The following is a 26,539-nucleotide window of genomic DNA, read 5'->3' on the forward strand; positions in this document are numbered from 1 at the left end:
AGTTGAATCAGTACTTCTATTCAAGTCTGGCTGAGTGACCCGTCTCCATGTCCGCTGCACTAAACTAGTCCCTGCACTTCCTTTTCCCACATTAATTAGTGTATTTCTGTCATCATATAGATACACCTGCTGTATTTCACCAACCAACCAATGTTTACTGAGATGTAAGCTCGCTTTAGCCTCAGTCTGTTAGCATTAACGTTAAGTCATGCTGGCAGTTGCTAGGTAACGTTACATATAAACTTTCACAGCCTGTGATTTGTCACTTCTGGGCTACTGTAGGAACACAGCAGTGCAACTGCCAGGCTCCATGGAAGAGGTCCTGCACCCTCTGTAGATATAAACAGCTCATTCTAAGGTAACAAAAACACAACAATTTATATTTTCAGGTGATTATACGCTAAAGAAAAAATAAATATGAATATTATATTCCATTTTTACCATGTTCTGCCAACAAATCCCCTATAAATGTTATACAATGAATCTTTCATCTTAAGATGCATTTTAAAGCCTCTGTCAAGCTGTTCATATGGCATAAGTTTTTTCTTTCATATTTTCTATCATATTACAACTCCTTCACTCTTACTTCCTGCCATAGAAGCACGTTTTTCATAATTCGACCCTGAGGACGGTAAGAAAGGTCTCAAGAAAGCAATGGCTGTTGGTAATTTAAAAGAGTAATAGAGGTACTAATATCTTGGGTCTATGATGAAAAAAACAATAAAAGGAACTGAATTACAAAAACACAGCATCATCAAAACAAGGAGCTGGGAGAAATGGTGATATAAATATTGATAATATGATATAAAATTGATATAAAGCCTAGGATTTCATTTCATTTCTTTTTATTAGTATTTTAGGATAGTAAAGGATTTTTGATTTCTCTATATTGCCTAGCTCTGTATAATTATTTTCCTGTGATTATAACTTTAACTGCCATGACAAAGTCTCCCAGTTCCCATATTAAGATGCAGAAGCCACAGACATACATACACTTATATACCTGGCTGCCCTCACTGGAGGTGGTCTTGTCACCATCTCCACCCCTCATACTCGGGTTGCTGAGTCCTCCTGGTAGAGGGGAGTGGGCAGTGGGTCGCACCATGACCTGAGGAGGGCCCCCGGTGCTGCCTCCCACCTCGCCATACGTGCTCGTGTTCCCCGGCGACCCCGACACGCGCACGGCTTTAAACTCGATTCCCTCCGCTCCCATGCCAGTCTTGTGCAGCATGTAGCTTGTTTCCGTGGAAATAGCTGACACACCCATCACAGCCTGAGTCCCCCCGGGGCCCGGGTCTGAATCTTTCCTAAATTTGATTTTCTTCCTGAAGGCGATGAAGAGTATGAGCAGGAGAATGATGACGAAGGCAAGGACCCCGATGCCAATTATCTCTCCGGGTCCGACGTAAGACAGGGGCTCCGCCTGGGCAGCAAGAAGGAAAAAAATCATAAAAATGAATAACTGCACTGTAAAAATGAAAGAGTTAAGAAAAATCTAAATTTCAAGGCAACTTTCTTGAAGCTACTACAAGGAGCTTTCATATTAAGTTAATTTTGGAGGCCCCTGTGAAAAACCCAGTGGCAGACATTAAGAACAGCTATGTAGAGACAGACAGTCTTCTCAGTCTTATGAAGGTTATATAGAGGCATCAGTCATCAGTAGTAACTTTAAATAGATTTTCACATTTTGAGCCCAACTCAAACTCCTAAGTTATGAAAATATTTTACCAGCTACCAGTTTATGCAGTTTTTTTAGCCAGTTACCAGCGTTGAAACTATTTAACTTTCCTCTTTAGATAAAACTGAATCTTTGAGTTTTAGAAACTCCAAGAAAAATTCAATTAATTAAAAAAAATGTTGCATAAACATGTTGAAGAGACAGTGAATTTTGGTTAATAGTTTAATATTTTCAAGTGCAACCATTTAATTTTCAAGCACTCAAATAATGACAAATCAGGTTAACAGCTCATTGTGAACAATTTTTTGTATTTTTGTGGGGGTTTCTGAAACTCAAAGGTTCAAGTTTATCTAAAGACAAAAAGAAAGTTGTTTTTGTTTCAGTATTGCTTTGTCTTGCCAATATTTATTTATTTATATATGTTAAGAATATGTTAAGTTATGTTAAATTACTTTATTGTGATGTTTTTGACTGCATTATTTAACTATCTGCCATTTTTTTCCTTTTTTTTTCAAGGCTGTGTTTATAAAAATGTATATATAATGAGTCAATTTCTATTTGCGCACTGAAAATAAAGTCTAAAATGACTAATTACTTCTAAATTATTAAATCATCTCAAAAGATTAAAGAGTGTGAGTTTGAAACTCAAAAATCTAGTGAAGGCAGTTGCTTTCAACTTATGCATTTCTAAACCTTTTTTTGTTACAGTGTTTAGTTAAATCAAAAAATGTTTAATTAACCTCCTTTCAGATAAAGAACAAACACATATTTCCAACTCTGCACCTGCTGACAAGATGAAATCTTTCCTGAAAAATGTTGTTTATCAAGGTGTTATGGTACAAATTGGGCTTCCTTTAAAGTCATCCAGGCAGCCGTATGACAACTGTAGTTAATATGCATGTTTGATGCTGGAGTACACAGATAGAGCGCAGTTGACCATCCACCCACAAGTACTCTTAGGAGGGAGATAAATGTAAATGAGGCCATCACACATCGAAAAGCCCACCCTTGTTACGTATGTTTTATGGCTGTGGGCAAGCTTTTGATTAATGAACTCAATGACATTTTACATCATGCGATGTTGGAAACATTTCCAGTTTTTTTATCTACTCATTACTGCAAAGGATTAGAGCATTCACACTTCTGGTTTTGCAGTATGGAAGAAATGATCAATTCCATGGATTCTTGTTTTAATAAAATACGTGATCAGTAAGCCCCAAGTGTAAAACAAGTGGAACCTTTATTCAGCTTTATTTCCAGCCATATACACCCTTAAATGTCCTTAAAACAAACAAAACTATCTATTGGTTGTGAAAGCAGCTTAACAGGTTTTGTAGACTATGGTTACTTCCCTAATTATGGTCTTCTAGGGAATAATGAAAGCACCTTCCTTCTCACAATGTGTAACATTAATTGGGCTTGCAGTCTCAATATAAGGTATATAGCGCACGACAAAAGTCAAGAGCGTGACAACTTCAAATGGAAACTGTGATTTAGCAATTACCACACTCGTGGTAAGACAAACATACCAACCAGGTGAATAAACCTTCCCGGGAGGCCACGGCGCTCTCAAAATTCTCAACAGCGTCACTGTGTATGCAAAGATCCATTAGGAGCGAGCTGAATGTGCAGAAAGCTGCTGAAACGCTTGAACTTTTTACATTATACTTGAGTTTATTCTGTAAGATTCACTTCTCCATAAATTCAGTTTTGAGTGTTGTTCATACTGTACCTGCGTGTCATCATCTGGATCACCAGGCGACTGATCATCACAGAACTGGCCCTCGTAGCCGTCTGAACAGTTACAGTAGAACGACCCGAACGTGTTGACACACTCGCCTCCGTTTCCGCACTCGTTCTGGTCGCACTCATTTACATCCTCATCACATCTGCAAAGGCATAGACAAATACATTGCTATGCATGGGAGCGGTGAAGTTGATTTATATCAAAGTGAAAGAGAAGAATAAAAGATGAAAGCGTGACAGTGAGTTAAAAAGACAGAAAAAAAAAGAAAATAAATGCTCCGGAGATCATCTTTTCAGAGGGCCTTTCTTTGGCTAAATCAAGGAATTATCTTCACGGATCCGCTGTTATCCTCATTTACATGGTTCTGAGTTAAAGAAATAAAAGAAATATGCCTGACTGCAAACACGTACACATGCACACACACACACACACACAGACGCATACTCTTAGATAAAGACACAAATCACAGCAGAACGTCAGAAACGTAATTTTACACACATACATGCTCATTTTAGCCTGTCATTTCATACATAAACCCCCGCTGTGTGGGAGATAGAAAATACTTGGATTTCTATTTTCAATTATTCTCTCTTGATGGGATTTTCAAAACACAGTGCAAGAGGTCTGACGTAAGATGAAAAAGCACTTCTGTGTGTTGCAGGATACTTCATTGTGTAACTAATCAAAGTTTTGCTTTAATTGATAAAAGTGTAGGGAGTCATTAAAAGTTTATTTAATGGGGACGGAGTATATTGGCCTATTCACTCATCAATATTTTAGAAAATGAACATTATATACTCTCATTAACAAACTTTATTAATTCAGCAAGTCGACTCATACTTGCATTATATTATATTTCAACTCAAAATTTCAAGGCAATAGAGTTTTGAGTTTTGAGCTCAAGCCAAACTCTTTTCTTTTCTGTTCTGAAAAAGTTTAACCAATTGAAATAACTTAGTTTTCTTCATTATATAAACCTGAATCTTTGAGTTTTAGAAACTCCAAAAATTGGTTGCAGTGAGCTGTGAACCTTATTTCATTTTTTTATTTGGATGCCTGAAAATAAAATGGTTTAAATGAAAATAGCAAAACATTGATCATTATTCACTTTGACTTTAATGTATTTACTCCAAAATTTTACGTTTACCAGCTAATAATGTTTAGTTGAGATCATTTACTTGTCTGCTTTAGATATACTGAATCTTTGACTTCTAGAAACTCCTCAAAAAAAAATTTAAATAAATAAATATAATATAAAATAAATAAATACTGAGCAAACTCATTGAAGTGAAAGTGAATAATGATTAATAATTTAATGTTTTCAATTGCAACCATTTAATTTTCAAGCACCCAAATAAAACAGGTTCACAGCTCACAGTGACCAGATTTTGAAATTGAATTTTTGGGGTTTGTGACACTCAGAGATGAAAGTTTATCTAAACTCTCAACAAAAAATAACTAGTTGAAGAACATTTTTAAAACTCAAAAATCTATTGACGTAAATTGAAATTTTGAGTTTTCTCAACTTTTGAGTTTTCACAGTGTCCTTTCCTAAAAGTCTTCCAATAGACTATTCATTATTTTATAGTTGTTTAATGCAAATATTTCGGTGTGATGTTGCTATTTATCAGTCTGCAAGAAAAGCAATTCCTTAATCAATAAGTGTTTGTCTGCCTGCAGAATATATTTTTCAATCTGTGTTCATCATTTACTGATAATGTTTGAACAACTGCTTGAACATTTATTTTTTCAGCAAAATGTTATTATTCCAACTTCACCAAAAGGCTTTTTACTGCCTTTGTCAGAGTCATAAAAAGCAGAAGCATGTTCTCTTTTGAGTGAAAACTGCTCTCTAGTGGTGACTCCGCCAAACAACACACACGAGCAGAGAGGTTATTTCAAAGGCAATTACTGAGCTGTAATTAAGAAGGAAGCTAGAGAATGATTATAGGCTTCACAACTGAAATTATGCTGAATTACATTAGAAACACTAATTTATCTCACACAATAACAACTAAAACAACACAGTGGGTGCTAGGGTGCTAATGTAGGCTAATTAGAGTGTGTGTGTGTGTGTGTGTGTATGTGTGTGTGTGTGTGTGTGTGTGTGTGTGTGTGTGTGTGTGTGTGTGTGTGTGTGTGTGTTCTACACATGTTCTTTGATGTTTGAATGTGTACGAGAGGGGAGATGCTGATGTTAATGTGTCTAAATCATCACTGTCATTGTGTACTATATTGGGGACACTATTCATTAACAATGTTTTTTACAATCAGCAATTAAGGTTGTGTGTGTTTGCATGTGTGTTTGAATGCAGACTATCTTACATAAGTCCCCCGAGTCCTCTAGGACAGCCACAGAGGAATGCGCTGCCTAAAGGCTTACAGTCCCCTCCGTTCTGGCATGGATTTGGCATGCAGGATGTCAGTTCAATTTCACAGCGCCCTCCAGTGAAGCCAGCGCTGCAACTACACACAAACCCTGTGAGAGAGATTCAAAATGTGTCAAATAACAACGTGTATCATCATAAAACCCATAACCCTTACATGGTGTCTGTCTGTCTGTCTGTCCCTGGGAGAAAAAGTCATGTGACAGGCTGTGGGGGGAGGGATGGGTCAAATATTCACTCATGTCATGTGACTAATTATCAACATTCAAAAAATTACTCATCGTTTGTATAAAAAATCCAAAATGGTGATGTTATTGTTTGAGTTTATGATTTTTTTTTGTTTTAGAAAGAATTAAGAATTATTTTAAATGTCCTTGTTGAAAAATGCTGAATTACATTTGAATGTCCTGGATGATATATTACCCAGATAAGGGTATAAAACAGTGATAATCACTCACAGACACACTTTTGAGGCTTATACTCCACAGATAATCAATAACATAAATGTGTGAAATACTGATTACTCTTTATTTTACACTTAAATGGGTAAATCGATGAATTCACCAGTTAACACATTTTTTCATGTTTTTCTAGCTTCCATTGTTGATGGGATAACAATAATAATAATAATAATAATAATAATAATAATAATAATAATAATAATAATAATAAATAATAATAACAATAATACTTATGTAGCACTTTTCAGGACACTCAAAGAAGTTGTACCAAAAAAAGATAAATAAATCAAATTAATAGAAGAACAAATAATCTTTAAATTTTGTTATTTTAGCCTAGATACATTAGAAAATAGCAATTCATTTAAGGGTTAATAAATAAAAATAAATCGCTCTCAGATCCAGCTAATATTATGTGATTTGAAATGAAATAGGCTGTATGGTCACTACTGCACAAACAAGCCATCAAATTCGAATTAGGCATAAATGAAAATGCTAAAACTGACAGTCAAGCTATAAAAACTGAGAGAATTTCACATTTATTCATGTCATTTATTTATACAAGATGACTCACACCCAAACACATTCACACTGTCATCAAACAGACCTCCAGAGGGTAGACTGCTGCACATGGCTCCATTGAGGCAGGGCTGACTGACGCATGGATCTGGATAAAGCACGCAGCCCAACTTGACCTCGCTCAGCCCGGCGATCTCAGCATAGCGGCTCCTCTTATTCTGGAGTGGCAGCTCATTTCCATTCAGCATTAGGGAGCCCAGGCAACCCTGGAAGCCGTCCTGGGCTCGTGGCGGGCCCCTCGATCCACGGTCTCCGAGTGCTGGCCCGCCTTGGCTTCGCCCTGGCCCTGGGCTTGGCCTTTCACCTTGCCCACTCAGTGGCCTCACTTGGGCCCCGAAGAAAAAGGACGAATCTGGGGCCAGGGGCCAGAGGCGAATGGGGGCTCGGGCTGCTCGGCGGCGCTCCACATAGCTGTCATCCAATGACAGGAGGGTGTAGTTCCTTGTCAGCTCTAAGGCAACGGCGTGCCAGAGGCCATCGTTTATTGGTCTGCCAGAGATACCCATAATGCCAAGGGTGTTATCACAGTCCAACTGGAACCAGAGTCGCCCCCCTTCAATCTGAAGGAAAGGAAAAAAAAAAACGGATGTGTAAAAATTATGCAACCACTAAAGTACGGTTAGACCCTTTGCAGAGCAGATCTCACACTGAGAAATAAAAGCGTGAGAATGTAAGGCTGGGTTGCACCACAAAGGATTCATTTTTAAACCAGATCAAACCATGGTTTAACTTTAAATTATGTTGCAATAAACTTTTAATTTAGCTTAATGTAACAAAATATTCAATTTAATCCTCTCTTTGAACCTCAGTTTAGTTTATAGATTAAATTTAATGGCACCAAGCTAAACCTTAATTAAAGTTCCAGTATGAACTTTACACATCCACTTGCAGAAGTTTAACGACTGCTTTTTTTTTTTAGATGGACTGTTTCTCAATGACAATTAAGGGACAGATTCAACCCAGCTGAGTTTTATGATGTCTTCTTTTTCTGAAGTTGATAATTGTGCTGACAAGTTTTTCTCAAGAGCTTCTCTTAACTTAACTTATTAGCTAGGTAGCAAACAATATGTGTTATTTCCTATTTAGCAAGAGAGGAAAGAATAACCTTTATATATATATATATATATATATATATATATATATGTATATATATATATATATATATATATATATATATATATATATATATATATATATAGATAGAGAGAGAGAGAGAGAGAGAGAGAGAGAGAGAGTTGACAATGTCCCCACAGCACTCAAATATATTTCCTATTTATTTATTTATTTTAATTGGGGTGAGTAACATCTCCATATTGATTAAACTCAAGACATCACTAAACTTGGATTTATTAAACTGATTAGTTTTTAATTGTGCAACAGAGGACTGCTTTTTAAAAAAAAAAAAAAAAAAAAGAAAATCTGGATTTCCAGATTTTAAACCTAGTTTTGTTAAACTCTGATTAGAACTAATCTCAGATTAAATTAATCTTTGTTGATTCAGTCCAGTCTTAATGTGTGCACCTTGAGCATGGTACAGGGATTAACACGTGTGAACATGATGACTCCTCTTCTCTGAAGCGTTCTGATCCTCAGGCCGAGCTTCATCTCTCCACTCTGGCCGCTCTCTGTCACTCTGTATTTGATGTAACTGTTTCCAGAGAAACTCAGAGAGGTTTGGCCTACACATCCAAAAAAATAGAGACACACTATTAAAACTGGAGGGAAAGAACTTAATTTCTTTTTCTGTGTGAATGAATTTGCTTTAATTTGAGTGAACACAAAGTCATTCAGGAATCTAAAGCACTTTCTAAATGTGTATGATAAATACAATACAAATAAACTTTATTAGCATTTTTTAAAAATAAAAAACAAGGTGATTTACTCGACTACTCTGATACTCAGAAGAAACAGATACACAGAGGTCTTGTAAACGTCATACATATGGAGGGGATCAAACCTGCACACTCGTCCAGTCTCTCAGGCTGACACTGGCAGACAGATGGCGCTGTAGGACCAGAACGGACACACTGCATGTCTGCTGGACAGGACTGACCTTCACAAAGCTCCACAGGAGTGGGGCATGTCCCTCCTGTGAGGAGAGGGGTTAATATAGAAATAATACAGAAGTATTAGAGCGTGATATCTTCAGGGTATCAGAATATCACCTGACGTCAGTTGAAAAAATCCTTTTATTCTTAAATATATGTATTACACTACCTCTATGATCAAAACAACATTAATTTTCATTGACTAATAATTTTAGTCATTGTTTAAACCAACAAAAAAACAGCAAACTAATCAATTCAGAACAAGGCAGGATGGAAAAAGTGAGCTATCACCACAATCTTGTAATAAGAAGCCTCATTTTGATCTGTTCCTGTTTTCCGTTTAAGTTACATCACACTGCTAAAACAAATTCAACACTTTCTGTGTCTGTTTGAAATTAAAAGGCCCCTAGTCTTTCAGTGGAAAGTAAGTTTGTTATGAGGTGGTGAGAAATCAATTTTTTTAATTGCTGTGATTTATTTTTAAAACATTTCATAAACATTTTAAATATATGGTTTGTTGAATTTAACAGTAGATGTCATGGCAATTCATTACGTATTTTTGTAACATAATGCGCAATATGTAAGTTCTGCCGCTAGAGGTCTATCACACATCTCTCACATTAAAACAATTACAAAAGACTTAGTTTATTGATGTGAAATGGCATAGGATCATGGGAGTTGCTGTCTTCCCTTGTAAACAACAGCCAGAGCTGATGGTAATCTATCTAACATCACTTCTGCAGAAATCATTAAAGTTTTATTCACGTTATGTTCAGTCACATTTGCAGACTTTCTTTCTCATTCTCTGACACATCCAATGTTTTCCTAACACAGAGCCAATTAGAAGAAAATCCAATATCATCTTTGGAAAAACAAAAATCTATCTATGTGAGATGTAGCAAAAGCCCCACAAATTCAGACATCTCAGGATTTCAAGGATTTTCATATCTGAACTAATGACCTGAACTACTATCTGAACTACTGGTAATGCACTTTGACAAGCAGCTGTGACAGATACTGAAGAAACAAATAATGTGAGCGGGGCTGAGTTACATTGCTTTGTCAAGTGCAAGCATGCGTGCAGTGCTCACCGGGGCAGGTGCAGATCTCTGTAAAGCTGAACCTCAGTGACACCAAGCTGACCCTCTCTGTGCTGTAGATGACAGGCGAGCCACCCTCCATCACCAGCGTCCGTTCACACACCCTGTCCCCGCACTCCAGCTCCCCAGAACAAGCGCTGCTCACCACCACCGCCCCGGCTAAAACGCCTCGAATCAGGCCTCGCTCTGCTGCCTCCTCCAGCTTTCTAGATAGCTCTTGCTGGGAGTAGAACCCGCCCATCCGTCCGCTGCCCGATGTCTCCGGCCTCTCCATGGCCACAAGCACGTCTGTGTCAGATGTCCCCATCACTGGCTGGACGCTGAGGATGTGGAGGGGATCCTGCTGTCCCGGTGACCATTTCCATCCGGCTAGTCCCCGTAACATTAGTTTAATCTGGCTCAGGTAACGACCAAGCAAGTCCTCCGGGGACAGCGAGCTGAAACGTAAGGTCAGAGCGCTGCGCAGGAGTACATCTGTCACCTGTTCAACCTGTACTGACACATCAGCTATCACAGCGAAGCGTCCATCACTCACTGTGGCATTCATCTGGTACCTGAGAGAGAAATAAAAAAGTTTTTTTGTCATATCAACCAGATTTTGGCCTGTGTGTGTGTGGTAGAGAGCGTGTCTGTGTGGTGTGGTGTGTACCTGCCAGGTTCCAGGCCTGGCAGAGCCACGATGCTGCCATCCTGTCTGTTTATCTTAAACATGCTCTTGGGCTGAGGCTTCTGAGTAAACGACAGCACGTCACTGGGGTCGCGGTCGGTTGCGTAGATCCGACCAACCGGGCCGCCCGGGAAAGTATCTGTTGCCATGACGATGAAGATTTCCAAGGGGGAGACGGCGGGTTTGTACTGACTGTTCCCGATGACCCTCAAGAATATCCAGGAGGATGAGGTAAGACTCGGCTTGCCAGAGTCACTCGCCTAAGAGGCCAAAACAAAGTGACAGTAAGATATTCAACAACTCAGAGTGAAGAAGCACAGAGGTAAAAGTTCTGCTGGAATATTTGATTTGAAGGGGAAATATGTGACATATTTACGGCACTTAATCATAAAATGACTATAATATGTCATCAGAGATTAAGGAAACATGCTACATTGAAACAGTGGTTTCTCTAGATAACAGCTGATCATCTTACAGTGTAGGAACTCTTATCATTGTCAAACTATAATGTCGTGCTCGTCTCGGGCTCGTGTAGGTTCAGGGCTTGATTATATTCCCAAATAGACACATACATGGACAGGTGTTTAACCTACACTCTGAGTCCACCTGGATGTCACTGTCCCTGCAGCCTGACTGAGCTTTGAGTCCGGGGAGTAGGAGGCAGGGCAAACTTTGAAGTCTAGGTTGTTACATATTTCAACTTTAAGGTATTAACTGATCTGGCATTTGGACTCTTACTGTGTAAAGATGAGAGCATAAAGACGGTTTTAAGAGGGTCACATGTGTTTACAGTTAGAGACTCACTCTCCTGGCATCTGTACAACCAAAACTATGGATTGTTATGTAGCTGGAACTGAAAACATGTATTGAAAAGATGGATCCTCCCCACTCACTCACTCATGCATAATGGTTGGCGTCCTTTTTGTACATTATACACATGGAACTATCTATCGCCAGAATTCATGGGGCCACAGAGAGGACTATTCAGACATGGACCTCTGCAGCAGCAGATGTTGAACATCTTTGACCTTTCATGGTCATAGTGGGGAAGCTACACTTTGATATTATGTTTACTGTTGCAATGAATTTGTTCTACCTCTTTTCAAATAAAAACAACTGATAACAAAAAAGTATTGACTTGAAGAAGCACTGCTGGACTCATAGAAAAGTGTGTTTAAGTCCAATACAATACTTTTACAGCAGCTTACTGCTGGATCCCACTCCTAAAACAGAGGTCTCATGGTCCATGGCTGCAAAAGTGCCCTCTTGGATGTCCCCGTGCTAGACAAAACACGATAAAGTGCAAGAGTGCTGTGCCCTCTAGGCCAAAGGTTTTTAAATTGGGGTCAGGGGACCAACAGAGGTGTGCAGCAGAAGGAGGAACAGAATATTTGATAACAAATTTATAACATCTTTTTGGAAGGGAAGAAATAGGGTAGGCTGTTTTGATTGATTAGAATTTATAGTGATCCTAAATTACTCAATAATTGACTACAAAGACTTTATTGTCTTCAAACATAAATAAAATTACTCAGGGGGGATTCCTTGATGCAAAATCCTCACAAATTGGGTGTCCATGATCTAATGTTCATATATTGTGGGCCTACTTAACATGAAAAAGTTTGGGAACCCCTGTTCTAAGGTGCCCTTCGAATGGAGAAAAGAGGTAAATAAAGAATAAAGATGTAGCAGCATGCAGCTGGTGTCCTTTTCATCTTTTTCATGCCTCAAACAGCCTGAGCCCACCACTGTGGAGGGCTCAATATTAACACACAGACCCTTCTCCTACACCACCTTATTAGTGGCGTTAATGGCCTCTCCATCATAGAAACGTGTCTATATAAGGCTAGCTTTTTAAAACCCAAGACTCTAATAGCAGCTAACCGTGAGACTGTGTGAGTAATGGGCCACTCCTAATGCTGACTCGGTATAACTGAGAGTATTTGTCAGTCAACATTCCCTGAATAAATGGTGATTAAAAACATCCGTTGCCAACCTGGATTTCAAGAGTGAACTCTCTGGGGGCTTCGGGGTCAAACACACGGTTGGACCTCAGAGTTCCAGTCTGGTCCAGGGAGAAGAAATTTCCCTCATTTCCTGACATGATGCGGAGCTCAAAGGGAGGGCCATTTCTGGGGGAGTCTTTATCGTTGATTGACAGCTTCAGCAGGGCGGTGCCAGCAGCTTGGTTTAGCTGGAAGTACAAAGAGAGGAGTTGAGATTATTATTATTATTGTTTTTCATGTCACACAGGTGTTTTATGAGTTAACAGAGCATTGATTATCATTAAAAAAGTTTTGTAATTTTACTGTCATATTTTAAAAACAACAATTCTAATCAAGTAATCCTTGAAAATGTAACTATATTATAATTGTGGATTTTTCAAATGTAATCTAGGCTGATTAAGGGTAAATTTTTTACAAGGCGTTCACTGTTCTCATATATAACAGACCATAGTTCTGATCACAGACTCTGGAGGAACAATAAAATCATTTTTAAATCACTATTATGTGTGAAATTATTGTTGTTTTTTTTGTTTGGTATCTGCCAACCCTGAACATAAGCAAACACACAAAGACCGTTACCTGTATGATGGCCGTGGAATTGGGAGGGGTGAAGACTGGAGGGTTGTCATTAACGTCAGAGACGTCGATGTTAAGGATGACAGTGGAGGACATGGCAGGAGAGCCACTGTCGAACGCCTGCACTGACAAAGAGTACCTGGACACCTAGCGGTGGAACAGAAGGGGATGAGAGCGCCATAGCATCTATATGTATCAGGCAATACAGTGAGCACTGTTATGCTTGCATAATATGAGACTTCATTGTGCGCTGACCTTGAGCGGACTTGTAATTTTCTGTCTTGGCTGTGCTCATGAACCAGAAAATTACTATTGATTGTTTATGAGATATTGTACTTAAAGATGCATCCTTACGAGTTCTCTGTCGAGCCGCTTATTGACTTTGAGCAGGCCTGTTACAGGGTCAATCCAGAAGTGGTTGCTGCGGTCACCTTTCAGGATCGAGTAGGTGATTCGCCCGTTCACCTGGCTGTCCAAGTCTTCTGCCAACACCTAGAAAACACATATATGGAGTGCAGAGATGGTGAGTGACAAAGTACGGACACTTTGTTTTGAGTTTTCAGATGTCTTTACCTCACTTGAGGATTTATTTTTCTGACAGTTCTTTAATTTTACTCCCTACATTCATTATTTATGCTTTAATGCATTTGAGGAGAATTAATGGATGTTTTAATTTTGCTCTCAGGGAACAAATGGACTGGAGAACACTGATTAATTTACAGTTTTTAATTGTGCAAACAGACTATTAGAGTCAGAATGGACAAAGACATGAGGCAAACAACATATAATCAACCTAGATCAGGTGTGCAACTTGGCATTGGATTTTCACATCTAGTCCCATTTTTTTCCTGAAAGTTTGATGCACCTGATTCAGCCAAATTTTGCTGGAAGATGTGCAGAGGAGCCTGTTTTTATGATATTTTTATTTTGTATTATGGCACTATACAAGCCGCTATATATTACAACCTAGGCTCAGGGGAAGCAACATGAAGCACGAAGTGGATTTAACAATATGTTATGTTAAGTAAATTAAAAAAAACAAATAATACATAAAGTGGTGAGGAGGGACTCTGCTCCTGCAGAGAGTGAAAGAGGGTGTAGGAGATGGAGGAAGGGCCTTTTGTGGTTAATGATTCAGGTGAAACTGATTGGACAGGAGGAGTTAGTTAATCAGCAGCTCCTAAAACAAAGAACAGAAGGAAGGAACACAAAACTACACTGGTCTTAACAAGAAACAAAATGGAAATGATGTAGATCACGTATGTAAAAGACACAACAAGATGAAACAAACAGAGGGAGACTCCAAAGCGGAGAAAAATCATAGTGAATCCCTCAGCTGCCTGTGAGAGGTTTTTTAGCACCGCGGGATTGATTTTTTGATCAAAAAGGGCACATGTTGATTCAAAGAACTTAAAGAACCAGCTTCTGCTGAGGCTGAATGAAAGATTTTGTTAGTCCTGCAGAGATGACAGAATTTCTAACAAAAGGAATAGGGCTTTTATAGACCTGAGTTGTGTTCTTGTGTTGATCATGTTGCTGACATTGAAAACTGGTTTGCACACTGGAGCACAGTCTATTGTTTTTTCTTATAGTCAGTATTGTATAGCTGGTAGAAATGTCCAACAGTGTTGAAGCTGAATCAGTACTCCTACTTTTATCAGGCTTGTTTTTTTTACAGTATTGCCTGTGCTTCTAAAACTGTACATTGAATAAAGAATATGTGTATTTTTGCCACCTCTGAAGGAGTCAAACAAAAGATAATGAAAAGTGAGAAAAGTATAGATAGATTAATTTAAAGTCAAATTAAGACCGAACGTTACCCTTGTAATTGACTGTCCGACAGATGCATCCTCGCTGACCAGAACGTTGTAGATGTCCTGACTGAAGGCTGGAGCGTTGTCGTTGACATCCATGAGTTCAATGGTTACCATGGTAGCAGTGCTGAGAGGAGGGTTCCCGCTGTCCCAGGCCTCGACGGTGAGGTAGTAGTCTTTGCACACCTCAAAGTCCAAATCATCAGCCACAGAAATAGAACCTAAAACATACACATAGTACAGTAAATATAGGGTTTACTTTAATACAATATAATATGGGACCATGGAATGACCTCTGCTCACCCAGATTTCTGTCTATGCTGAACTTTCCTAACTCGTTGCCTGACCGGATGCGGTATGTGATCTCAGCATTGGGTCCAATATCAACACTCGTCGCCAAAACTCGCAGCACCTCAGTTCCCACAGCTACGTCCTCGGGGACAGTGACAGCGTAATCCCTTCTTTGGAAGACCGGAGCGTTATCATTCACGTCCAGCACCAGAATGGTCAAATCAACCTGAGGGAGACACAAGAGACTGTTAACAGGACTCCCGAGTAATTTATTAGTCTGCACTGCTCCAGGCCCTGACAGTTCAGTTTCAGCACCACGGACAGTGAACCCACATATATTAATGGGAGCAAAGATACTAAAGGCTTTACTAACAAGATAGGGGACTGAGGCAGAAATCAATAGAAGTCTGTGTCCACCAAGAGGACCTCTTGGCTGCTACATAAATGCGAGAGATTTGTGGCATCAGCGAGTCAGATAAATACTGTTTGCTCTATGGAATCTGGAACTGTTGACTCAGTTCATATTTTCTGGTACTGTCAATTTGTTTCAGCCTTTTGGGGACTGTGATGTTTTAGGAAAACAACAGTTAACCTTATTATTTTGTTAGGAGAAAATTTTATTTTTGAAACTGCTGGAGTGTGTTCCTTGAATGTCTATACATTTTGAAAATACATCTTGAAAGTTTAGAGAAGTTTATTGTAGCTGAGGGCTGGGAAGAAGTGTGTTACATGACTTTAATCATTGTCTCTTTACAAAATTTAGACTTAGAAAACTTTGTCTTCTCAGGGGCAGTTTGTGGTACAGCAAAGAACACATAGACATGCTGAAAGCAAATCAAAAACAACAGTCTAAAATCACTACAGCAGCCATTAGATATATTGTCACAGTCCAGGCAAGCATTAAAGTGCACATCAATAACTATATACAAATCCTAAAAGTAAATATACTGCATATTGCCTATGTATTCATGTGTTTCACACCCCTGCTAGCCTATGTATTTCCCCAGACTCACTATGGCTACTGTACCTTGTTAAATTTAGTTTTTGCGGTGGGAATGAATGAGTCTTTTGCTCAGCTGGTTTAGATCTTGGGGTATCCATACGTCTGACCAGAAGGTATCACACAATAATTTGATTTAATTTGTATATGAGAATGAGGCCTTTTTCTCACTTCTAGTTATCTAAATAAGTTGTTTGGTCTGGTGATATATGGGCTAGGTTGTTGATTTTTAAGTTTTTGTTTGTTGTTTCTTTTTGCTGTCTGCCTTTTGATTTGAATTTGTGGACACGTCATATAATTCATGTTAATCAGGGCAGGCTTTGTCAGATCACATTTCACCTTAAAATGCATGAGCAAAATCAGTAAAACCCACAAAACATGTTTAGAACTTAGAACGTAGAGGTAGTTATGATTAGGTTTGAGCAGCATATGGCAGAAGTGGGGGACTCAAGTCTCATGACTAGGCTTAAGTCAGACTTATGTCACTCAAAGACTTGAGAGTTACGTGACTAATGCTGATAAAAGATTCACCTTGACTTTGACTTGGTATTTATGACTGAAGACTTGACTTAGACTTGAGACAGATGACTCAAAAGGACTTTTTTATTCAATATTTGCATTTTTCTAGGCAGACCTGCAGAGGTCAACACATGAGGCATCTATCATAGAGGGGGCTAGTCCAAAAATACTCAGATTTGATTCAAGTCTCATGTTGTTGATGATGGCGGTTAGTTTAGAGCTGCATTATCATTTCCCACTCTCCACTGTTGTTCATTCAGGAGGCTTGTTATTGATGCCACGAAATGTCAAATATTAGTAAGATTTATTAGGTGTAATCAGGCTGCAATGGTTTTCGTTAATGTTGACAGTAAAGCTCTCTCTTTTCACAGCCACTGTCTTTAAACTGATTTAAATATGGAAACTGACTTGCCTTGCGACTTTCTTTACATGAGCATTGACTTGACTTGCTTGATTCTTACCACAGTAACTTGGGACTTGCTTGAGACTTGGAGGTTAAGACTTGAGACTTGCATTTGACTTTACTGTACAGCCATTATATGACTATGCCTGCTACAAATGCTGCTACAACTCCTGGAACCACTACTGTTACTGCCACTGTTACTGCAGCTATTACAGCTACAACTACAGCTACTTGAATTAGCAGTGGTAATGATGCAGACTAGTCCATTGCAGCACCATGGACAGAGGACTCCTGTCCATAAACTTGGACATGGTTTATGTTTGCTTTGTGTTTATGAGCAACCACAAAAAGACTTACAAAAGAGAACCCTAGAGGGTGTGAGAGAGCAAACACTGTTTCATCTTGTTTTATGGTGTTCTCCTCCTCTTTTTTTCCTCTGCCTCTGTAACTGTCACCTTATCCCATCTTTCCCATCCCACTGCACAATTTGATCACGATTTATCTTGATTAAATCTACCAGGTTCTTTATCTGATCTCCTCTGCAAACAACATGTTTTTATTCATTGGCCTCTCTTATCCCAGCGTATGGACAGAAATACAGATTGCACATCACCAGATGGATAAAACCATGGCCGACTAATCTGTAATTTAATATGTAGTCTCTAAAATCTGATTAAATAATTGTGGAAAAACGGTTTAATTGCATAATCACATTCATTTGTGTTTTTAGAAATAATTGATGTTAATTACTCAGAGGTTGTGCTAATTACTCTGCATCTGATTTAATTACCAAGAAAAACATGATTATATCAACTAAAATATAAATGTTGTGGGACTGAATCTCAATACTGTTCACATTAACATTTTATTATTTAATATTCTCCAGCTGTCATTTATTTCAGAAGTTCCGCTTTTTGGGATCAAGAGTAATACTCCCTGGATAGCTTGGCAAAAATACAGCTGAGATTGAATGTGTGTCACGGGGACCACCAACCTGTGAGGACAGCGCCCCCTGTTGCCCAGCCTGGTCAGTGGCCTGGACACGTAGATGATAGGAGTCTCGGCTCTCTCTGTCCAGAGGTCTCTCTAGAATGACCATCCCAGAAACGGGGTCAATGGAGAAGATCCCGCCGACTGAATCCACCAGAGAATAAACCACCGTACGGTTAAGACCTGCAGAGAACAGATGACAAATTCATGCTCACTCACAGATTTAGATGCATTATGTGTGATAAACTGCCTCATGCAATAAGTGATATATGAACATATTTACTCTATTTTTTCCTGTATCCATAACTTGTTCTTATTTAGTTAGTATCCCTTGATTTCAGGGATTAGCCAGTGTAAACACATCTATTTCCTGCTTCAAAGATTTTCTACTTTTATCTGTTTCATATTAACCTAAATTCAATATTTTAGGGGTTTTAGACTGTAGATCTGACAAAACAATTACATTGATACATACATTAATAAATAATTCTGGTAGTTAAATATCTAAAATAAAAGTTTGAAAAGAAAAATGAATCTTTAAAAAAATAGAAAAAACTTTTTTCTTTTCCTTTATCAACAACTTCAAGCACATTAAAACTGATTTTTTTCAATCTCTCAGTCTTATTTTTAACTCCTTCACTCACTCAATCCAGTTACTGATCATTCCCTCTGGAAATCAGTGTTTATTTTGTTTAAGTTTATTTAACAGATTTCAATATTGCCGAGGTGCTTTGTCATACAGCCTTTTTTGGTTGCATCTCTCCAATTCTTGGGCATTTTGCCAGGGTATTTGCACGTGGCACAACACCTGCCCTCATGCAGTGTTTAGGGGGCATTATCTGTGCTAATAACAAAGGATCCACTACACGCCTCCAGTTTATGATCAAGTGGGATTCATCTTCCAGCACACCTGGGTATGAGCAGATTTGGATGGTTAAGAGCGTTCAGTGCATCTGGCGTTGACTAATCTCTTACTTTTTCTCTTGACAGAAAATTAAGAGAAAATAGAGAATTTTAAGAGAATGTTGCTGCATGAGGCCCATTGTTTCTTTCAATCATCTGCAGGAAAATTGCAGAAAACTTTGTCTTCATGTGGACAAGTCAAGAGTTTGAATGCTAGTGGCCTAAATGAACCTGCATTCAGTACATGTAGGGAAGGAGTGTGTTTCTGTGCTCATTATCTCCCCTGTTTGGTAGTTACACATTCAACATAACAGCATAACATCATTGCAGCTTACCTTCATCTGGGTCGCTGGCTTGCAGTCGGGTAAGCAACGCCTTGGGGGCAGCGTTCTCAAATACACTAGCCAGGTAATGAGTGGAGGAGAAAGAGGGGGCATTGTCATTCACATCCAGCACTTTGAGAGAAATGTCAGAGCGGCAGAACAGCCCGCCTCCATCAGTTGCCTGGGCAATGAGTTTATAGGTGGGCGTCATTTCTCGGTCCATGACGGTGGCCGTACGTAGCTCACCTTAGATAACAAAGAGAGATGTGTATAAAGCTGTGGAAAAGACTGTGAATTTGTGGGGTATATATTGTATTAATGATGGAAAAAAAACTAAAGGACAATATGTGTATAGATACCAGTGTTCGCATCCATGTAGAAATCCTCGACTCCAATGCCAAACAATGAATATTGGATCTCAGCACTGGAGCCTGAGTCAGCATCTGTTGCTCCCACTGTCAGGATGCCCTTGTTAGTGGGAATGTCCTCAGGAAAAGAGGCACTATATACCGCCTGACGCAACACACACACACACACACACACACACACACACACACACACACACACAGATATACAAGCACAAAGTGAAAAAACCTCTGAAAGAATATCTGTCCAACACATCAAAAGACACATTAAACTGCTGGCCGCTGCATCCATTATCCCTGCTGAGAGAACGAGCGCAACAGAGTTAAGTGCCCTTTTCTGACCCTGCCTCCACTCCTGCCAGTGACTGCGTGTAGAGATGAACTTTGTGACCTCACTATTTCATTGAGTACAGACCAGCACAATAGGGAAATGACTGTAGTATGTCCACGTACACTGCAGCGTACCCCACCATGCTGCTATCCTGAAAATTGTTGAATAAGATATGGAGCTGATAGTTTGTGTCATTTCTCTCGAAAATGCAAAACATTCTCTGGTTCCAACTTTTTTGGAACTGGAATTGAATTGTACTAGAGCAACAGGTACTCCTACTAGTACTATCACTACTACAACGACAACCACCGCCAAATTAATAATATAAAAAACAAGAGAATTATGTGCCAACAACACAATTATGGTACACTGTCTGGCTCTTTTGATCCATTTGATGTTGCTGCGGTGTAATGGTAGACTAACCACTTTGTAGTTACACTGGTTCGCCTTCTCTGAGAACAGAAAGAATATAAGAAGAGGACAGGGAGACGGGGAAGATTGATTTCAAAGAGAATTAGTAAGCGTTTAGAGTGAGAATGAAAGTTTCTCAACTAATTATGTGAAATTGAAAAATTGCAGCATACTAAAAAATAATGAAGAGGGAAATCCCCAGAAGAGTTTACAGCCCAATTATCTTCCCTTTTCACACTGATTTCCTCTCATAGATCAGCTTTTGCTAAAGTATTAACACTCAGTTTAGGATGAGTGTTAAAGCAGAAAGGTAGGATTAGCACAAAAGCTGAAGTTGATTGCTTTTTAGTGACTGATTCATGTCATTTGTTTGTGTGAATTATGTCATTTGTGTGATTTAAAGAGAGCAGTTCATCAGCTTTTGATTCAGTGTATGTTCAAGATTATTATCATATAAGATGAGATAAACTAGTTACAGCAGCTCAAGAGTCAAAAGCAGAGGTAGAATAGAGTGTTTGAATGATAAATAGGAAATCAAATCAAATAAAAACAAGATAAAAATAAAAAAAAAGTTTTATACACATCATATTAAATACTAAAAGCAGTGTGTAGAAGCCAGTTTATAGGGTGTAGTTCTAGTACGTTCCCTGAAATATGAAACGAAGACAATTTGTTCGAATTAATTCACTTTGAGTTTGTACTTTGGTACACTGCAGAAGAGAGAATAAATATTTCAACTGAACAAATCCTGTTCCACTGCAGCCCCAGATACTGGCTTTTTTTTTTACAGAGCCACATTTTACGTATGCAAATATTAACATTATTCAACATAATCATTTTTCTGAGGTAAGCCAACCTTAAAATTACCCAAGAGAAGATTTATAATTTTAGGTATACTAGGGGCCTCAGCTAACTAATCAATGATTATACAATAATGTATAGTTTCATCCAGTACAGGTATAATGTAAATATAGCATTAAATAACTCTTAATCAATTGATATTTCATTCATTCATAGGTAGGGTTACTGCATGTTACAATATCTATATTTTACTAAGGGAAATATGTACAGTGAGCAGGTCATTACGGCAAATAAACCATGACAGAGGTGCATCACCCTGCCTTAATATCAATATTTCACTCAGGTACAATATTAATTCATACATACCTCCATCTAACCCCCATCTAATCTCCTGTGTGCAACAGTGTTAACTCAACTGTTGAGTCTCTTTCTTGTTTATATTGCTCTCATCTTATTCTCTCTTGTTTATCTCTTACTTTATTACTTATTCACTCATTTATTTTATCTTTCTGTATACTGTTTACTCATTATCTTCCTTTTTAATTGATGCTGCTGTTATTGCACTGTCCTCTTTTGCTGCTGCAACACTACAAATCTCCCCATTGAGGGATTAGTAAATAATTATCTCATCTTATCTGTTATTTTATCTTATGTAAAAAAAACATCAATAATTTCATGTAATCTGAATAATTGTCCCCAAACTCCCTCATTGATAATTTTTTTATGTGCCAACCATGTTTAACAAAAAAGCCCACAGTCACAATAATTTGCCTTTCATTAATATTTACTGTGAATTGACTGTATTATCACAAAAGGCATGCATTCCATCTATTTTTTAGACAAAACACTAATTGGAATGTGGTTAGCCTGGAGATAAACCAGCATAAAGGCAACTATTTATTTATTTGGATCCCCATTACCCACTACCAAGGTAACCACTGCTGTTCCTGGGGTCCACACACCATGAATCTTAAAAAAACAACATAGCACAGTGGTTTTGCCTCCTTACATTCCACAGTCTGCTCCATGTTTGTTTGCTTTGCATGATTTTATTTTGCCGATTTCCATCTGTCTGTGTTCCTGACCTGGTTGCAGATGGGGCTGTTGTCATTGGCATCCATGACAGTTACTTCCACCGCAGTACGAGCCACATACAGGCCGTCGCTGGCTGTGATGTTGAGCAGATACCAGTCCTGCTGCTCTCGATCCAGCAGTCCGCTCACATAAACCTTCCACTCTCCCTGCACCAGGGCCAGGCCAAACACGCCTCGCGGGTTTCCCCCTGCAGATTGTACAGGTGAGGATTAAAATACTGACATTACACAGAGGACAGGAAGAGTTGAGAATGCATTGTAAATGACTTGTGAACAAACTGGAAGTCTTATTCATTCACAAGATGAATAAGCAACAGCTCCCCACTCATCCACACCCATCCACACACACACAAATAATGCAGGTACCCTTTGGCACGATCAATAAGCATCTATCATCATAGTAAAGCAGGCCAGTGGTGTAGCAGCAATGACATTTCAGAGTTTAAAAATCTGACCTTTTATTACAACGCTTCCATTAGGCCAATCAGTATTTTTAAATGCCAAAACACGAGGCCAAAACACATCATCCTTAGTGATTATCAGGCAGTGTTATGAGAATGGAAAACATCAAGCTCAGTGCCAAGGTGAGAGATTTGTTGGAGAGGCCTCACAATGGTTTTTATTACTCCCATAAAAAAAGGAGTGACCACACAAAGTCGTGTGCGAGTCTGTGAAAGACTTCTCATTTTGGAATTCCAACTAATACTATTTTCACTAACTTTTACAAGAATCATTTAAACCAGAAGTTCTTAGGTTGGTTATTGAAAACTATATATCAAGTATATACTGATGCACACCTGCAAGAATCAGTCAGTGTTGCAGCATCATTGCAGTGCACTTGTGAACAGCGTGCAATGCCAAGTTTCACACTGACAGACTTTTACAGACTAATAAGGGGTTTACAGATGTTTTCCTCTGAAATCTCATAAAAGGAGTTTAGGAACTTTAATGCTGAACTCTGATATAACTGTACAAACATGTGACATGCGTTGATTTATTAAATATTTTGACAGATGTACAAAAATGTGAAATGATTTGTACAAAAAAGTGACAGATGTGGTGATTTGCTCAAAAATTTGACAGATTGATTAAAATCCGACAGATTTCATATATTTTTTTTAAAGATTTGACAGATGTGGTGACTTGTACAAAAATATCACAAATCTGATAACTGTATGTGTTTCAAATGTTGAAAGAGATTGAGATTAACAGAGAAATAATTCAAGTTGCAGGTTTAGATGTATATATCTGTGTTTTTTCTTTGGTAAATTATTAATAACGTTTGTGAAGAATCATTAACAGTAAGCCATGAACTGTCAGTCTCCACATATGTAGCTCATTAAATGCAGAATATTCATTATTTAAAGGTAAACCGTGCAAACTTGTTATTTGGAAAGATTATTGAACAAGTAACCCTCCATATGACTCATTACCCTTGAGGTAGCTCTCAGTCTCAAAAAGCCGATAAACTATAGTTTGTTCTTTCTTACTTTTGCAATATAAAACTATGCAGGTTTTCTCCTTGCCTCACTTGAAATGTTTTCTTTTATAATGAATAACTTGTTATATTAAAATGAAAAGGAAATGTGAAAAACAAAAGGTTAGTCATGTTTGACATTTGAGTTCAAATTAATTTAAAGTCTGACCTTTAATAATAGCAGCCCCATTAGGCCAATGAATAATTTTTATGCAACACAACCTCATGTCACTGCATGAGGGACACTGCAGCACAGAATGTGTTGAGCCACATTATGTTACTGTTCTCCTGATTCCCTCACCGGTGATGTAAAAGCTGACGAGGCGGTTCTGATCAGCGCCGTCTCGATCTCTGGTTTTTAGGACCGCGACCACCTCACCGAGGGGATCGCTCTCCTTTACTGCTCCCCGGTAGAGCTCCCTCTCAAAGCGCGGCGGGTTGTCGTTAACGTCTGACACGGTGATAGTTACTACTGTGGTGGAGGAGAGAGACTGCGACTCCCCCAGATCAGAGGCCACCACCTCGAAGCTGTAGCTGGAGCAGGCCTCGTGGTCCATCTGACTCACTGTGGTGATCCAGCCGGTTTTACTGTCAATAGCAAAGACAGAACTTGTGGTGATGAGGGCAACGACGGAACGAGCGTCCTTTGTCAAGTCCAGGTTGTAGGTAAGCAGAGGTCCGAGGCTGTATGTCACCTGCAATTTAAAAATAAAATACACAAAGAGGTTTTAAAACAAGCACATTTGTAGCAAAATAACAAAAAGAACAAAAGGTAACACTTTCTATGACACTTGTGTGTAGGGCATTATAAACACGCATATAATGTGTCATACTGTGCTTATAGCCATGTGTAATTACAGTCATAAACACAATAACATAATGCTCTAGAAGAATTTACAACATTGGATCATAGTGTTCTCAAAGATTACAACTATTTTATAACTTATCATGTTATGATGAATTATAACAGTGATTATAATGCATTAAAAATGGTTTTACCTATTGCAACTATGAGAATTATAATGAACTATGTTTCTCAAAAACATTTTGTAAATTGATATAAGAATTATGAATATTTATGAGTTCTTCTAATTATAATTATACATGGCTAAAAGCACAGTGTTAACACTTTGTAAGTTTGCCTGTAATGCATCATAATGTATTACAGATATGGGTGTCATGTGAAGTGTTACAGAACTACTTGAGCTGTCACATACCTGACCATTAGAGCCCCAGTCTGGATCAAGTGCACGCACTTGGACAACTCTTGTCCCTGCAGGCATCCCCTCCATCACCGTGGCAACATAAGTGTTAGTCTCAAACACTGGCTTGTTGTCATTTACATCCAGAATCTGCAACATGACAAACCGTCACTGAATCAGTCCAGCAAAGTCTAAATTGTAGTGAGAAGATAATGCAAAGGGGCATTAAAATTCACTTTTTCTCAATTTTTCAAATTAATTTTGACACTTAAATTACATTACATTTCAAATTCAAATAGCTTACAATACAGTATCTATTATAACATCTAATATAATATCAATGTGTATATAAAATCTATACATTTTGAACAGTTTATAAACACAGAAAACCAAGACAGCCAAAGCAAAAATGCTTGAGGAACAAACAAATATGTAAATAGCAACAACCCTCTAACTCCCCCCCACCCATCCACCCACACACACACACCCCTTAATGTGAAAAGCAAAGGGAATCACATGAGCAAATGACTGATTGTAAATCATTGTGCATGTGCAGGATATACAATATTTGATAAAAAAGAAATAAAAGAAACATAAAATCTGAGGCCTAATTTAGATCAGCAGGTCAGTGTGATTTCCTCTGATTTTGTGGCAAAAACAAACTGTCTTGTCATTTTCCCCTGGTACAATTTTTAGTTTTTCATTTTCTGAGTTAATAAAACATGGATTTTTTATAATGGATTCTAGGGAGAACTGTTCGTGGACAGGTTTAATTTTGGGCATTGTGTGAGGAAGTGCTGCTCTGTCTCTGCAGCGGCTCCTCCACACTGTTGGCACAGTCGCTCCTCTTTTGGCAGCCTTATTTTCTTTGTCTGTCTGTTTCTATGGCTGTGAGAACTTAGTCTGTACTTTGTTAACATGTGTCTGTGTTTAACATCAGTCACTGTGCTCAGGCGAGTCATTTTAGGGCCAGATAACATTGCATTTTTACTTTGTGTGTGTGATTTTGTGTTCCGATAAGTGAGGCAGTTTGTTTCTGTTGCGTTATCGTTTGATTTAGGCTGATAATTCTGGCCTCAGATCAGTCTTGAGGCAGAACACTGTATGAACTGGAACTGGATTGGGAGCAAAGAGTCAAGACCAACTGATTGAGGACGCTTTTGTCTTTGTCCATCTCTTGGCACTGCAGGGCTTTGCAGTGGCAGCAATGGGGATCACATTGTTTTAGATGGAGCCAATGTTTAGTCAGTTTTGGATTTTCAGTAATAATGAAACTTGGCCTAATGCAACTCAACACACATTGTTGTTGTTGTCCTGTGTGCCTGAAGCTAAATTTCTTTATGACATTGTATTTGAATGATATCTGAAA

General features: G+C 38.5%; 1 protein-coding gene across 1 annotated transcript in view; it reads right to left on the reverse strand.

The window, feature by feature from the left end:
• Window positions 1-26,539, reverse strand: part of fat3b (FAT atypical cadherin 3b) — a 116,007-nt gene that overhangs the window by 21,347 nt on the left and 68,121 nt on the right. The window contains exons 29-48 of the mRNA XM_084730630.1: window positions 25,186-25,320; window positions 24,270-24,663; window positions 22,483-22,679; window positions 19,849-20,002; window positions 19,502-19,735; window positions 18,268-18,446; window positions 15,364-15,577; window positions 15,067-15,281; window positions 13,601-13,738; window positions 13,250-13,393; window positions 12,661-12,858; window positions 10,647-10,924; window positions 9,989-10,551; window positions 8,807-8,938; window positions 8,371-8,528; window positions 7,154-7,409; window positions 6,878-7,108; window positions 5,751-5,904; window positions 3,411-3,567; window positions 1,004-1,423 (exon numbers count right to left, since the gene is read on the reverse strand). Of these exons, the coding sequence (XP_084586756.1) occupies window positions 1,004-1,423; window positions 3,411-3,567; window positions 5,751-5,904; window positions 6,878-7,108; window positions 7,154-7,409; window positions 8,371-8,528; window positions 8,807-8,938; window positions 9,989-10,551; window positions 10,647-10,924; window positions 12,661-12,858; window positions 13,250-13,393; window positions 13,601-13,738; window positions 15,067-15,281; window positions 15,364-15,577; window positions 18,268-18,446; window positions 19,502-19,735; window positions 19,849-20,002; window positions 22,483-22,679; window positions 24,270-24,663; window positions 25,186-25,320 (4,551 nt within the window). The remainder of the gene's footprint in view (window positions 1-1,003; window positions 1,424-3,410; window positions 3,568-5,750; window positions 5,905-6,877; window positions 7,109-7,153; window positions 7,410-8,370; window positions 8,529-8,806; window positions 8,939-9,988; window positions 10,552-10,646; window positions 10,925-12,660; window positions 12,859-13,249; window positions 13,394-13,600; window positions 13,739-15,066; window positions 15,282-15,363; window positions 15,578-18,267; window positions 18,447-19,501; window positions 19,736-19,848; window positions 20,003-22,482; window positions 22,680-24,269; window positions 24,664-25,185; window positions 25,321-26,539) is intronic.

The sequence above is a fragment of the Lutjanus erythropterus genome, chromosome 11, assembly GCF_056507025.1.
Source record: "Lutjanus erythropterus isolate fLutEry1 chromosome 11, fLutEry1.hap2, whole genome shotgun sequence".
In the NCBI taxonomy this organism is placed as follows: domain Eukaryota; kingdom Metazoa; phylum Chordata; class Actinopteri; order Lutjaniformes; family Lutjanidae; genus Lutjanus; species Lutjanus erythropterus.